The sequence below is a fragment of the Saccostrea cucullata genome, unplaced genomic scaffold (assembly GCF_032062105.1).
Source record: "Saccostrea cucullata isolate Sc308-1 unplaced genomic scaffold, CSIRO_AGI_Scuc_v1 ctg92, whole genome shotgun sequence".
Taxonomy (NCBI): Eukaryota; Metazoa; Mollusca; class Bivalvia; order Ostreida; family Ostreidae; genus Saccostrea; species Saccostrea cuccullata.
Window position 1 is genome coordinate 27,870 of NW_026928448.1, and position 13,143 is coordinate 41,012.

General features: G+C 31.1%; 1 protein-coding gene across 1 annotated transcript; it reads left to right on the forward strand.

The window, feature by feature from the left end:
• The first annotated feature begins 5,071 nt into the window (after window positions 1–5,071).
• Window positions 5,072–8,118, forward strand: LOC134277595 (galactoside alpha-(1,2)-fucosyltransferase 2-like). Its single transcript, XM_062759918.1, has 3 exons — window positions 5,072–5,198; window positions 6,757–6,808; window positions 6,984–8,118. The coding sequence occupies exons 2-3, from the start codon at window positions 6,781–6,783 to the stop codon at window positions 7,976–7,978; spliced, it is 1,023 nt and encodes a 340-aa protein (XP_062615902.1). The 5' UTR covers window positions 5,072–5,198; window positions 6,757–6,780; the 3' UTR covers window positions 7,979–8,118.
• Window positions 8,119–13,143: the final 5,025 nt, after the last annotated feature.

Here is a 13,143-nt window from a genome sequence, read left to right on the forward strand (position 1 = left end):
TTGAATTTAACAAATAAAATGCCATATACATGTACTCATAAAGTTGAAAATGAATTGCAAACAAGGATTTCAATAATTATACATGTAGGAGCATAATTTTGACTTTAGTATTATGGTTCTATTTATCTAAACTGAAAATGTTTGTTTCTTTTGTAGTAGTTTAAAGCGAATTTATTTAAATACACAATGTAATTAGAAGACTTATTTTCATTTAGGTTTCATTATATGGAAAATGAATTATTTCTTTGGGTATTAAACCAATGAACTATGTACATAATTTTGAGGAGGAAGGATGCCTCTTTGAGATTTGTGAATTTCATGTCCCCTGGATGGGGTTCTAATATTTATATAATGAAAATGCATGTCAATTCTTTGAAAATTTTTTCTTTGCTCCTGGATATTATGCTATTATGCCAATGATCTAAGTAAATATTTATGATGAAAAAGTTGCCTCTTCCAAAATGGTTAATTTCCGGGCCCCTGGGTCAGAGGTATTTGGAGGGGAGGTACATAGTCTGAATATAAATTAATGCTTTGAAATCTGCACTTTCATATTAATCAACAATTTAATATGATGAAATATGACTCATGATTAAATTTCAAATTATATTACAAATGTTTACTGTCGATTTTTCAAATAAAGTTTAATATTACATGCTTAAGATAGTACTGGTAATGCAGGTACATGTGTAACATCTTGTCATGATGACCAATCAACGTTTAAATTTTTCTACAGATGGTTTTCCATCAAATTGATTTAAACAAGATTTATTTCCCATGGCCGCCATATTGTGAGGCTACATTCTTAGATCCCTTCATTATAATGAATAATTATCCAAACAAGTTCAATTTTTAAACTGGCCACTGAAGTTGATAATAACATTATTCTATTTTTCTTGTGAATATACGTTTGTTAAAGCCTTTTTAGCTCACCTCAGCTGAAGGCTCAAGTGAGCTTTTCTGATCAAAATTTGTCCGTTGTCTGTCGCGGTACACTTTTCACATCTTCATTTTCTTCTCAAGAGCTTTTGGGCCAATTTTAAATTTTGCCACAAAGTATCATTGGGTGAAGGGGATTCATGTTTGTTCAAATAAAGGGTAATGCCCTATTCTAAGGGGTGATAATTAGGAGTTATTGAAAAATTAAGGGTATTTTTTGAAAAATCATCTTCTCAAAAACCATAAGGTCAGGAAAGATGAAACTCATGGAAGCATATGGTAGTGTATATTCAAGTTTGTTCAAGTCATGACCCTAGGGGTAGGGTGGGGCCACAATGGACGGTCAAAGTTTTACATAGTAATGTATAGGGAAAATCTTTAAAAATCTTTTCTCAAGAACAGCAAGGACATGATTGGTCATAATTATATGGAGGCATCCTCAGCTTGTGTAGATTCAAATTTGTTCGAATCATTAACCCAGGGGGTAGGGTGGGGCAACAATGATTGATCAAAGTTTTAGATAGGAATATATAGAAAAAATGTTCTTCTCAAGGGAAGCAAAGCCATAATTGGTCATGTTTATGTGAAAGCATCCTCAAGTAGCGTGGATTCAAGTTCGCTCAAGCTTCTCAAGAACAACATAGACATAATTGGGCATATTGATATGGAGGCATCTTCAGGTGGTGATGATTCAAGTTTGTTCAAATCATGACTGCTGGGGATAGGATTGGGCCACAATGGTCGATCGAAAACGTACATAGGAATATATAGGAAAAATGTTTTTCTCAAGGACAACAACTATGATTGGTCTTTTTTTTTCGAAGCATCATCAGGTGATATGTATTCAAGATTCTTCAAATCATGACCCTCAGGGGTAGGGTGGAGCCACAATGATCGATGAAAGCTTTTTGTTATTTTCCTAGCCAATGCTCAGGTGAGCGATATGGCCCATGGACCTCTTGTTTTATTCATAATTTCATTATCGTTAATATTTTTCCTCGTGTATTTCTTGCATACATGTTTAAAGTTGCAATGGAAAAGAGGATTTTACTACTTTGACCCTTTTTTGGCGGTTTTGAAAGAACCGCAAGGCAAAATATGTCTTAGGAAAACGTTCTATTGACTTCAGTGTCGTAAATATTTTTCTCATTTACTTATTTATCCTACACAATATTAAACAAATTCAACAACTATTACAACTGATCTCGTTCCTGATATTTATAGAGGTCTGTGCTTGCTCTGCTTTGTTCTAGTGTTCCTATTTGTTTGTTTACCGCTTATTATCTTTATATTGCATTGCATATGAATAAATCATTTTTTTTTCTTTACGCATGTATAATTGTGAGAAAAAATTCTATTTCATAGAAATATGTAAACAAGTCAAACAGTGAAAGAGTAAGATTTGTGTCCACATTTTACTCGGAAACCTAGTCTCTGATCATGAATACTACATAGATACTGTTAATGAAGATATCCTCCAGTACACTTTGACTATCAGTTTCAGAGGAATTGTGCTTTAAATAAGGTTGATTTTTAACAACGTGACTTTGACCATTGACAAAGATCCATTATATTGAAGAAGGAAGTCATTTACTAGATCCTGACCTTAAAAAACAACAATTTAGGTAAAAAAAATTATACATATACATGTGTATATTTAGCAAATATAGATGCCAATGGGTTATAAGCCTTGGGTTTTGTCACTCCTGACAGGTTTTATGAAGGATTTGAGAAGTGATTTTAAGATAACTACAATTTTCTCATATAACACATGTATGACTTAAATAGCAAAGAAAGGCCAGTTTACATCTAACAGAGCAAGGGTTTAATTATTTTAACCTTTTTTGCAATTGAATAGTAACTTTTAGTTTCATTGATCACTTTAACTTTTTTGTACTTCCACTAATGTATAGATACATGTAATTTTCATTTGACATATTTCTTCTCCGAATTATTTTCCTTGGCCGCCATCTTGGTGGACAACCAAGTAATTTTTTCCATTTTGTCTTACTAAATTTAAGAGGATGTATCAGGAATATTGGGGGTGGGATTATGAAATAAAAATGATGAAATAAAGGAGGATCTAACAAATGTATATATTTTTAAATAAAAAAACAATGCTTCATATCCCACAATATTGTCAGTATAAAAAGTTAAAGTTGGTTGAATTATGAAGTAATAGGAGCATGTCGACCTTCAATATGGCGGCCAACGGTAAATAACTCTTGTTAATTTTGGTTCACTGAAAACTATCGAGCATTCATGGCAATGAATATAATCTTTTTATGAAAAAAATGAATTATTTTTATAATTCAAATCTAATACACATGTATGCGTAAATTATTGTTTGACCTCTCCGAACGTTGGAAGATCTTATTTTGATATTTACATGTAACAATCTAAACATACATATTTTCTTCATCTGTTTTAATTTTTTTATTGACATGCTGATCGGTGGAATTTTGTGTCCTTTCAAAGAATTTTAATAAAAATGTGTAGAGCTTAAGTTCTATATTTAAAATTAGATAAATGTGTAGATTTGATGAATTTTCTTCAAAATATTATCCCGCCACAAGAAATACTCCTTTTTTCAACTATGTGATCAGTTTTTGAACTATCTAAAATATGACTTGCGTAGTTAAATCAAATATCTGATAAGAGTTACATAATATTAAAAAGAAACCTTTGGTTTTTCCTAAACCTAGAAAAACATCTATCAGAAAAAAAAACAAAAAAAAAAAAACAAGTACAGCAAATTAAAACCTGAACACTTTATATTGTGAAATTGAGAAATTTATTTACTTATGGCTAAAGCTGCACTTTTGAACAGGTATTTGAAATATCATGTATACTTTATAAATTGGGCTAACTCAAATATATGGAGATAAAGAATAGTATTTTAATAAAAAATAATGGAGAAACGAAAGTATTCAGATCTAATCAAAAGTCAAATATAAAACAATACAATAATAGGAGCGGAGCAAACACGGACCTCCAAAACATCAGAGGTGGGATCAGGTGCCATGGATGAGTTGGCATCCCCTGCTGACCGGTCACACCCGCCGTACTCCTTGTCATGATCGGGAAATAACGGGAAAATTCATCGTCAATTCAGTATACATGTATAAATAATAACTAACAATTTGGATGAAAAACATCAGTCAGCATTTGACTCAATGATAAATTATTTGCTGACAAGGTCATTGTATCGACCATAGAACTTACGAAATGATGACTTTAAACGAGACTGCTGGAATTCATGTTTCATCAACTTGTTTCTCAATAATTTACCTCGTTTTGAAAATTGTTCATACGTAGAGCATGCTCTTGCGTATCGAATCAACAGAGATATATAAACACCGCATGCGGGTGATGAAGGTATATTGCTGCAAATGTGAGGGAAGTTGACGATAGAAAAGTTAAAGTCATCACGTTTATCATAGAGCTAGGTTGTTAGATTACCGTTAATGTATTTTTCAACTAAAATATCCAAATACGAAACATATGTGTCAGACTTAGTAGTGTTGTCCATTCCAACAATACCAATCAAGCAATATAATTTTAGAGATCATATACTTAAAAGAAACGAAACTCATCCCTTCATGGAATTGCTTGCAAATTTACTATGATTGAACTGTTCTTTAGATTTTTTGAAATACAATTTTCTATGTGGTATTTTAAATCTTCATAGTTATAAAATTTAACTTTCATTTTCAATTCAAAGGAAACAATCTTATTGGCTAAACTGTTATCATATTCATGTTCAGGTAATGAGATAATTAGCAGTTTCCTCATTTAATACTGAAGTTTTCAATGCACATTCAAAGGGCCTTTGATTTTCAAATTTTGATGATTATTGTAAATATTTAGTTTGTATAGTCGCTCACTTGTTTTTAGTTAGTTTCTTTTTATAAAATTGACAAAAAATGAATTTTCATTACTTGTATCTTGATCCTTAATTTGTTAATTGCATAGATGAGTACTTTTTCTGCAAAAAAAGAATTAAAATAACAAATTTATGAAAAGACTTAAAGTTCATTTTATCATCCAGTTGCATAATTCTGACCTATAGGGCAATCCTTAATTTAAAACTAATCTTTGGTCGTCTAATTCAGAACGGGGAAGTAAATTTAACTTCCTGTAATCTTTTTAGAGATGTACTAATTTTTTAAAGCTTTTAAAGGAAGTAAATTGTGTTTTTGTAGGCAAGATTTAAGTGCTTTGCAAGGATGGATTTCTAATGTATTTTTAAAAAGAAGGTACATGTATCGATTTTCATTCTACCCTTTTCAAAAAAGTTTTAAGTACTTTTATTCAGTATTATACCTTCAATACTACAGTTTTTTTAATCAAGTAATTCCAAACTCTCTAGCTGCAGACAAAGTTCATCGCTGGTTGAGTTATCGTTCGTGTGTATTCTTTGATAGTTTGAATTTAGAGGTAGTTACATCTCTGAATAATATGAAGAAGATGACCTCGATTTGATTTAAACATTTGAACATTGAATGTATTTATATACTCAATAATTCTATGCATAGATGACCTTAATGAATGTGTGTAAATTTAACATGCATAAGAATATCGAAAGGGATTTCTCGTCATCGATTCTATGTTCAGTTAGAGTGGTCCCATGTATTTTGACCGTGTTATTTTACAAAGCAAAATGTCATTCAATATGCATGCAATACATGTATATCAGACTATGTAATATCTTTTATTTCACGCTCACCGGGACACATACATATAAATGGAAATAACAATTGTTAATTGAAACAAAAAAAAAAAACGTCGTTCATATATCTTTATGTCAAATTGAAGGCCATAGCAAGATTCTGAAGAAATTCTGCTAAATATAAAATCTGAAAAAGTATTTGATCGACTTAGCACTGAACATAAAATGCAAAAATAAAATTTAAAAAAAAATCATCATAACGACAAGTGCTTAGTATTCAGTTGCTTGTTTTATTCTTGCTGTATGAGATTTAACTAGCCTTGAGAGTTTCTGATTCTGCACATCTGATGAAAACCACATCTCATATAAATATTATTTCATTCACAGATGTTAATATTTTCGTAAGGATCAAAGAAGAGGTCTCGTAGTACATTTATTGGAACCCGTTATGTATTATTGCAAGGATTTCTATTAACTTTTAGAATCCGTTGGAATTGTGGAAATTCAAATTTAATAAGTTGTTTTAAAAAACAAAAGTATTAAAACTGACTTCTGGATTTAAAGAAAATCATCCTTAAAAAGGAACTATGATATTCTTTAAAATTAGCCCTAGAGGAATTAGATCCAAGTCCCTCTAAGAGGCAATTTATAATTGTAATATTGAGCTCGAGTCCTACAAAGGTCTTACATGAACCGGCTTGCCACCACGATCCAGAATATATTGATCATGTTATATATCTGATTCTTTTATCATTACGTCTAACCGTTTAAAAATAAGTGATTTAAGGTCCGAGTATGAGATACATGTGCATTTGTATGAAGTCATGGACGATAATGCCAAGCTGTTGATAATTGCGCTCTATTGAACACTTGTACTTTCAATCCATGAACATCTTTTTTGGCGATTTTAAAATTTCGCCGCCACTTAAAGGATCGAGGTGTCTCAAAAAGGACCCTTTTTAAAATAAGTGATTTAAGGTCCGAGTATGAGATGCATGTATAAATTAAAATAAGTCATGGATGGTAATGCCAAACGACGATAAAAGAGTCGAACACTTGAATGTCATGAATTTGTGAAGTATATATATTAATCTCTGACAGAACTTATTATTAGAAAAATAAAGGCAATGGTACTTATTTTTCAGAGCAAGTCTGAAGCCGATATCAGTATGCGGAGGTATAGATTTCACATGAAAAGTATGGATTCAATTCTTATTTATTCCAATGAATAATCTATGTAAATTCTATATCCATAACAATGCACATTTCTTTAATTTAACTGATATCAACTTGTAAAAAAAAATTTTTTAAAAAGTTATTCACAAACATTTAATATTAAATTTATGTTTAAATTGCTATTTCTTTTCCTCAGGATGCATCCCTATTGCGACATTTGGTGTTTTATTATTTTTGGTTATCCATGTATATGAACCACAAATATGGAGGCCTAACATGGCAGCAGGACAAACTTCACGAGGAATCCGAATTGTGAAGAAACATATATTTATCTACACCCAAGTCGAGGATATTGTATGTGTAAATTTCAAAGGACGACTCGGAAATCTTATGGTTGAATACGTATTTCTGTATATAACAGCAAAGTTAAAAATGCTATACCCTATTCTTCCAGAAAACTCAGAACTGGTTCAAGTGTTTAATATTCAAAATACTACACTCTCGGCAATAAATAAAACCCCCAAGGCATGTTCAAAACTACCCCTATACAAAGAAAGATGGGGACTGTCATATGACGAGAAGTTGCTCAGTGTCCCTCCTTCCAAAGGAGTGAGATTTGATGGTTACTTTCAGTCATGGAAATACTGGATAAAATATGAAGAGGAAATTCGGGATATTCTAACTTTCAAAGAACCAATACGGAAAAAAGCTTACACACAGATGAGAGAAATCCTGAATCAGATGAAGTTTAATGCAAGTAAAAATAATGTTGTTGTCAGTATACATATCCGGAGAGGGGATTATGCAACAGCAGGACATTTTAAATACGGCAAACTCACACCAAATGAAACTTATTATCAAAATGCCATGAAATATTTCAAAACAAAATACCAAAATGTATTGTTTATTGTTGGTTCAAATGATATTGGGTGGTCTAAAAAGGCCCTTGCAAACGAAACAAGTGTTTACTACTCCACAGGGAATTCACCAGCAGAAGACATGGCTTTGCTTTCTCTGGCTAATCATACCATCATGTCGGTAGGAACTTTTGGCTGGTGGATTGGATGGATGGCGCGAGGAACCAGTATATTTTATAAGAACATCTTCAGACCCGGATCAGGTTTTGCCAAAGAATTCCGAAATAATTCCATTGATGATTTCATTTATCCTGGGTGGATTCCAATGGAATAAAAATGAAATATATGTAAAATACTATTACTTATCATGAAGAATAAAATGAAGGATACAATGATCCATCAAATAAAAAAGATCAATTAACAAATATATCGAATATGTTTGACGATGTTAAATCATTAAATTACTTTAAAAGTTCTTTTTGCGTACCAGCATTAGATGGAACAGAGATTAAAAGTCATCAGTGAAATTTGAAAGAACGTTGATAGAGATTTCTTGATAACTAAGTTTTAAGGATAATTGTCCTGCTCTTTATTTTAATAAATGATTTTTATTTCTGCCATTGACACCCCTTATAAAAAAAATCATAAAAAACACATAAACAAGCAAAAAAAAAAAAAAAAAAACCCACCTTAAACAAACAAAAAATAAAAAATAATGAGTTATAAAATTGATTCTTCTGGTCAAATTATTTGGATTTATACTTTAAAAGTTTTAACCATCTAATAACTTGATATTGCTTACAAGAAAAATCGAATTCACGAAACTATTATACAGTCATTTTTAACAGTCAATTTTAAGAGTAATATCTGTTTTGTTATAATCCTTTACCAAATACATTTAAAGATACCTCAGTTAAGCGCCATTTGACGTCAACGGACAACAGTCATTTTTAACAGTTTCTGAACCGACAGTCAGGGAAAACAGTCGAACTGTTGGACTTTTCAATGTAAGAAATTAAATAGTGACTGTTTAATCGGGGTATAACAATTCATAACACACGTTCACAGGACTTGAGACCGTATTCATCGGTCAGTGCCTTATGACATTACAATATCTCAAACAACCTGTAAACAATGGTTGCAACGGTCGCGGCCAGCTATTTATCTGAGCAGGAAAAATGTTTGACAACCTATCGCAGGATTATTTCTAAATATTTATTTGGACGTCTTACACATAGAAAAACTCGAAAAGGAAAAAACGGAAGTTGAAAATTGTTATCTGAACATTTTTCTTTTTTACTTTTCAACGACGGAAGGTCCTAAATGAAATTCTTGTCATCATGTAGCCTTCAATGTCCTATTTTTTCAAATCCGGACTGTATATAATGATTTGTCTTGGTCAATATTGATATTTTTATGGTGAATAACAAACCATATTCAACACCCAAAGAGTCTATGATTGTATAGTATTCAAGCTCAAAAGTCCATTATACAGTACAAAATATGAGCAGAGCAAACACGGAACTCCAAAAACTCAGGGGTAGGATATGGTGCCATGGAGGAAAGAGCACCCCTGCCAATCGGTCTTACCTGCCGTGTGCTCCTTGTCATTATCGGAAAATAACTGGAAAATCCGTCGTCAATTCAATGTGTATAAAATATTCTAATAATCAGTATGGAAAAAGTCAATCAGCATTTATCTGAATGATGAATTGTATTTGCTCTCAAGGTCATTGTATCAACCATAGAACTTAAACCTTCTATGATGTTCAAAATTCTAGCTTTCTAAGCCATCCTTATTAATCTATACAAATATTTTCACTTCCATTTCCCCATTTTTGAATAAATTTGAATGAAAAATTCAAAGCAACGCTGTTAAATTTGCTCATTTTACGTATGGAAATATGACTCAGGTTGTTATTTTCAATTTTAATGCAAAACGTTTGTTTGTATTATCTGTCCTTAACTAACATCTCGGACTGTTGTTTATTCTACTTTTAAAAAAATCCATAAAACAGTGTGAAATGATTTTTAAAACTAAAGAATTTTTTTATTTCAACAATAAAGAATTTTAACTTTTGAAAATATTTGTCACCGATTTAGCAATTTTACAGAAAGAGAAAAAGGGGCGAAATCATGATCAGTTTTCTAAAACAAATCAAACTTAATTGAGTTATATCATAATTTACCAGCTCAATGCAATACTACTAGTAATTTCTACCTAAAAATTCTTATTCCATTAACAATACCAGAAATACATTAAAACATGATATAAAAACGTGTGACCGGTTGGAAGGGGATACTCACTCCTCTTTGTCACCTGATCCAACCTCTGATGTTTTAAGGGTCCGTGTTTGCTCCTACGTATGTACTGTTTGAAAAAAAAATTCGAGCTTGAATACTGTTCGTTATCTCTATTATAAATGTTTGTTAGGAAAAGTTTACTTGTGTATCAATAAGAAGCCGATGAAAGTTCTAAAATGACGATTGGAATAAAACTGAAAGATAGGTTTCTGTAGGAAAATTGAAATGTTTCTGTCATTCAGCGACTGAATAGTCTCAAAAAAGTAACTAATAACGCTTTCACTTGTATCTAGAAAGTCTTAGTTTATTTTAAATTTTGTACAGTTTGAATGAATGCTCACGGAAGAACTCTCTTGTTAGGGCATTTATTATTTTTTTTTAGAAAAATTATAAAATGTAGTAACCAAGAGATTCTTGAATAGCACAGGTATTAAAAAATGCTACCACAAGCGATTTAAATAAGGATTGGTATAACTGTTAAAGATGTTCTCGAAAGAAACTTTAAATGATTGTTCTTATTTACTTGTTAAATGTTGAATTTATTGACATTTTTATCTGCAACCGTGCAACGTTCACCAAATTTTCGAGGACGTTCATAATATACCTATAGATTTATGACGTGTTTTTCAAAGACAAGGTATTATTAACTTCAAATTTTGAGTTTTATTTTTTCAGTCTGTGGCACTTTTATTGCACACTCATCTCCCAAAAGCTATATGTAGTTATGTAAGATTTTATTACAACGTAACTGCGAAATACGTACTTACAAAGAATTTAGTGATGGGTCGTAAAAATATAACCATAATAAATTCTATTAAAGAGCTATTTTATTCTTTGTATCTGTTTTCAATTTGAAAATAGTACACACAACAGTGAAGTAAAAAAATGATTCAGCTGCTTTAATGATCGATATAAGTATATGTAATTAAGGACAGATAATACATGTACAAACAAACTTTTGTCAAAAAATATATAAATAACTTGATAAAATGAACAAGTTTTACCGCGTAGTTTTTAATTTTTCATTCAAAATTTCACAAAAATGCGATTTGAAGTGAAAAGTATTTGTATATATTAATAAGGAAGGTTGCAAGAAGGTAGAATTTTGAACATCATGGAAGTTTTGAAATTTCTTGATATTTTAAAAATATATTAATTGCAAAAATAGACCCAAGAATATATACCAATCCATGCATCTATGCATCCATTCTTTTTGTTAGTATCATCTGTCCTAAAGGTAGAGTGAATAAAATTGTCAACAGTTATAACAATTGGTAAAAAAAATATTAAAAAAATAGTAGAAAAAGATGTAATAATATTGCAAAGACCATATCTTAAACTTTCCCTTGTTTTTTGAAACAATTTTAGAGCTTTGTTGATTATATATCATTAAAATGTGCACTGGTAATGGCTTATATTTCTGTCTCTCTGAAATCTATTTAAAATGCCGGATTTATTTAATCTATTTAAAAGTCCTTAAATTTTAGATCTAAGAAACCGGTACACAAGTAAACAAATTTAAGATAGATGTTTCTATTGTAAGTTTCATAGATTTAAATTTTGTCAAATGACATTTTTAAATGTAAGAAAATAAATTGATATTTTACATTATACTAAAACGCCACTGTAGCAGTTTTAATCTGATTGCAAGAAATTATTGTATATGATAATTATATTTTTAACTTACCTTTTTAGTGTGAGCTTTGTAAAATGCAAAATTTATTAAATATATCATTGTATGTATTATATTTTCGTTCAGATTCTTTTGAAGATACTACAGAGAGAGAGTTTGCTTATTATAAGGTTATACTAAAATAAACTTCATCTATGAAATGATAAAATTGTTAGCCGTAGCTCATAAGAATAAACACAGCTTTTGAAGATACTACAGAGAGAGTTTGCTTATTATAAGGTTATACTAAAAATGAACTTCATCTATGAAATGATAAAATTGTTGTTAGCCGTAGCTCATAAGAATAAACACTGCTAAGGTTAGAGATTAAGTTCCTTCTTTAATTATTTCATATCATAAATTATATCGCTAACCTCAAGGTCATTGTAATTTTGACAAGTAAATGCGTATTACTGTACGAGTATACAGGGTTATTTTTGCCCCATGTTAATTTCGCCCTTTTACACTTGCAAACAATTTTGCCCCGTTTTCAATTCGCCCAGTCTCAGTTCTGTTTAAGAAATTATATATATATAATCCAAGTTAAACTTGTGACAATGAAAATAAAATATATTGCATACAGTAATACTGTGTGATATAGGAACACTCGTATGCGTTTTAACCGGTATATTAATACCTGCCATATTTTACTGGAGTATAATCTTGAACAGATACATGTAACGTCGTTGGGTTTCAAATGACAATCAAAACCTTTGTTGAGGATTCTTTATAATGCTAACTTTTGTCATTTTACGGGGGTCTAGCTGAAATAACCTGCAATTTTCATTCTATATACCGAGCTCTTGGCAAAGGAACATTTCTACTTGCTATTTTTCGACTTAGATTTGACGGTACCCGAGTCTACTGACTAGGAAACGAGCGCTCTATCGACTGTGTTATCTTAACGGATTAGTCTATTTGATTTCGAATATTTCTCTGCATGGAAAATACAAAGGTAAAAAATTCCGATTTTAAAATACATGTAGTTTCATTGCATTTCATATGAACAATACAATAAAACGTTCTGTTACTTTTTAAGAATTGAACACAGACAGATCACACCTCTGATCACACCTCTGATGTTCTGGAGGTCCGTTTTTCCTCTGATTTCATTTTGTTTCACTTTGAGCTTGAATACTGTTCGTATACATCTTCAAATGTGTGATCAGAGAAAATACGGACCTCAAAAACATCAGAGGTGTGATCGGTTTGAGGTAAATGAGAAAATGGTTTTTAGAAACAACCTGGATGGAATATATGGAGATAACGAACAGTATTCAAGCTCAAAGTAATACATATGTACAAAATAGAATCAGAGGAAATAGGGACCTCCAAAACATCAGAGACGTGATCAGAAGCTATGGAAGATGGAGTATCCCCTTCCAACGGGTTACAATTGCCTAGAAATATCAGAAAAATCCGTCGACAACTCAGTGTGTAAATAATTGTCTAACAATCAGTATGAAAAACGTCAATTAGCATTTGACTTACTGATAAATTGCATTTGCTGACAAGGTCATTGT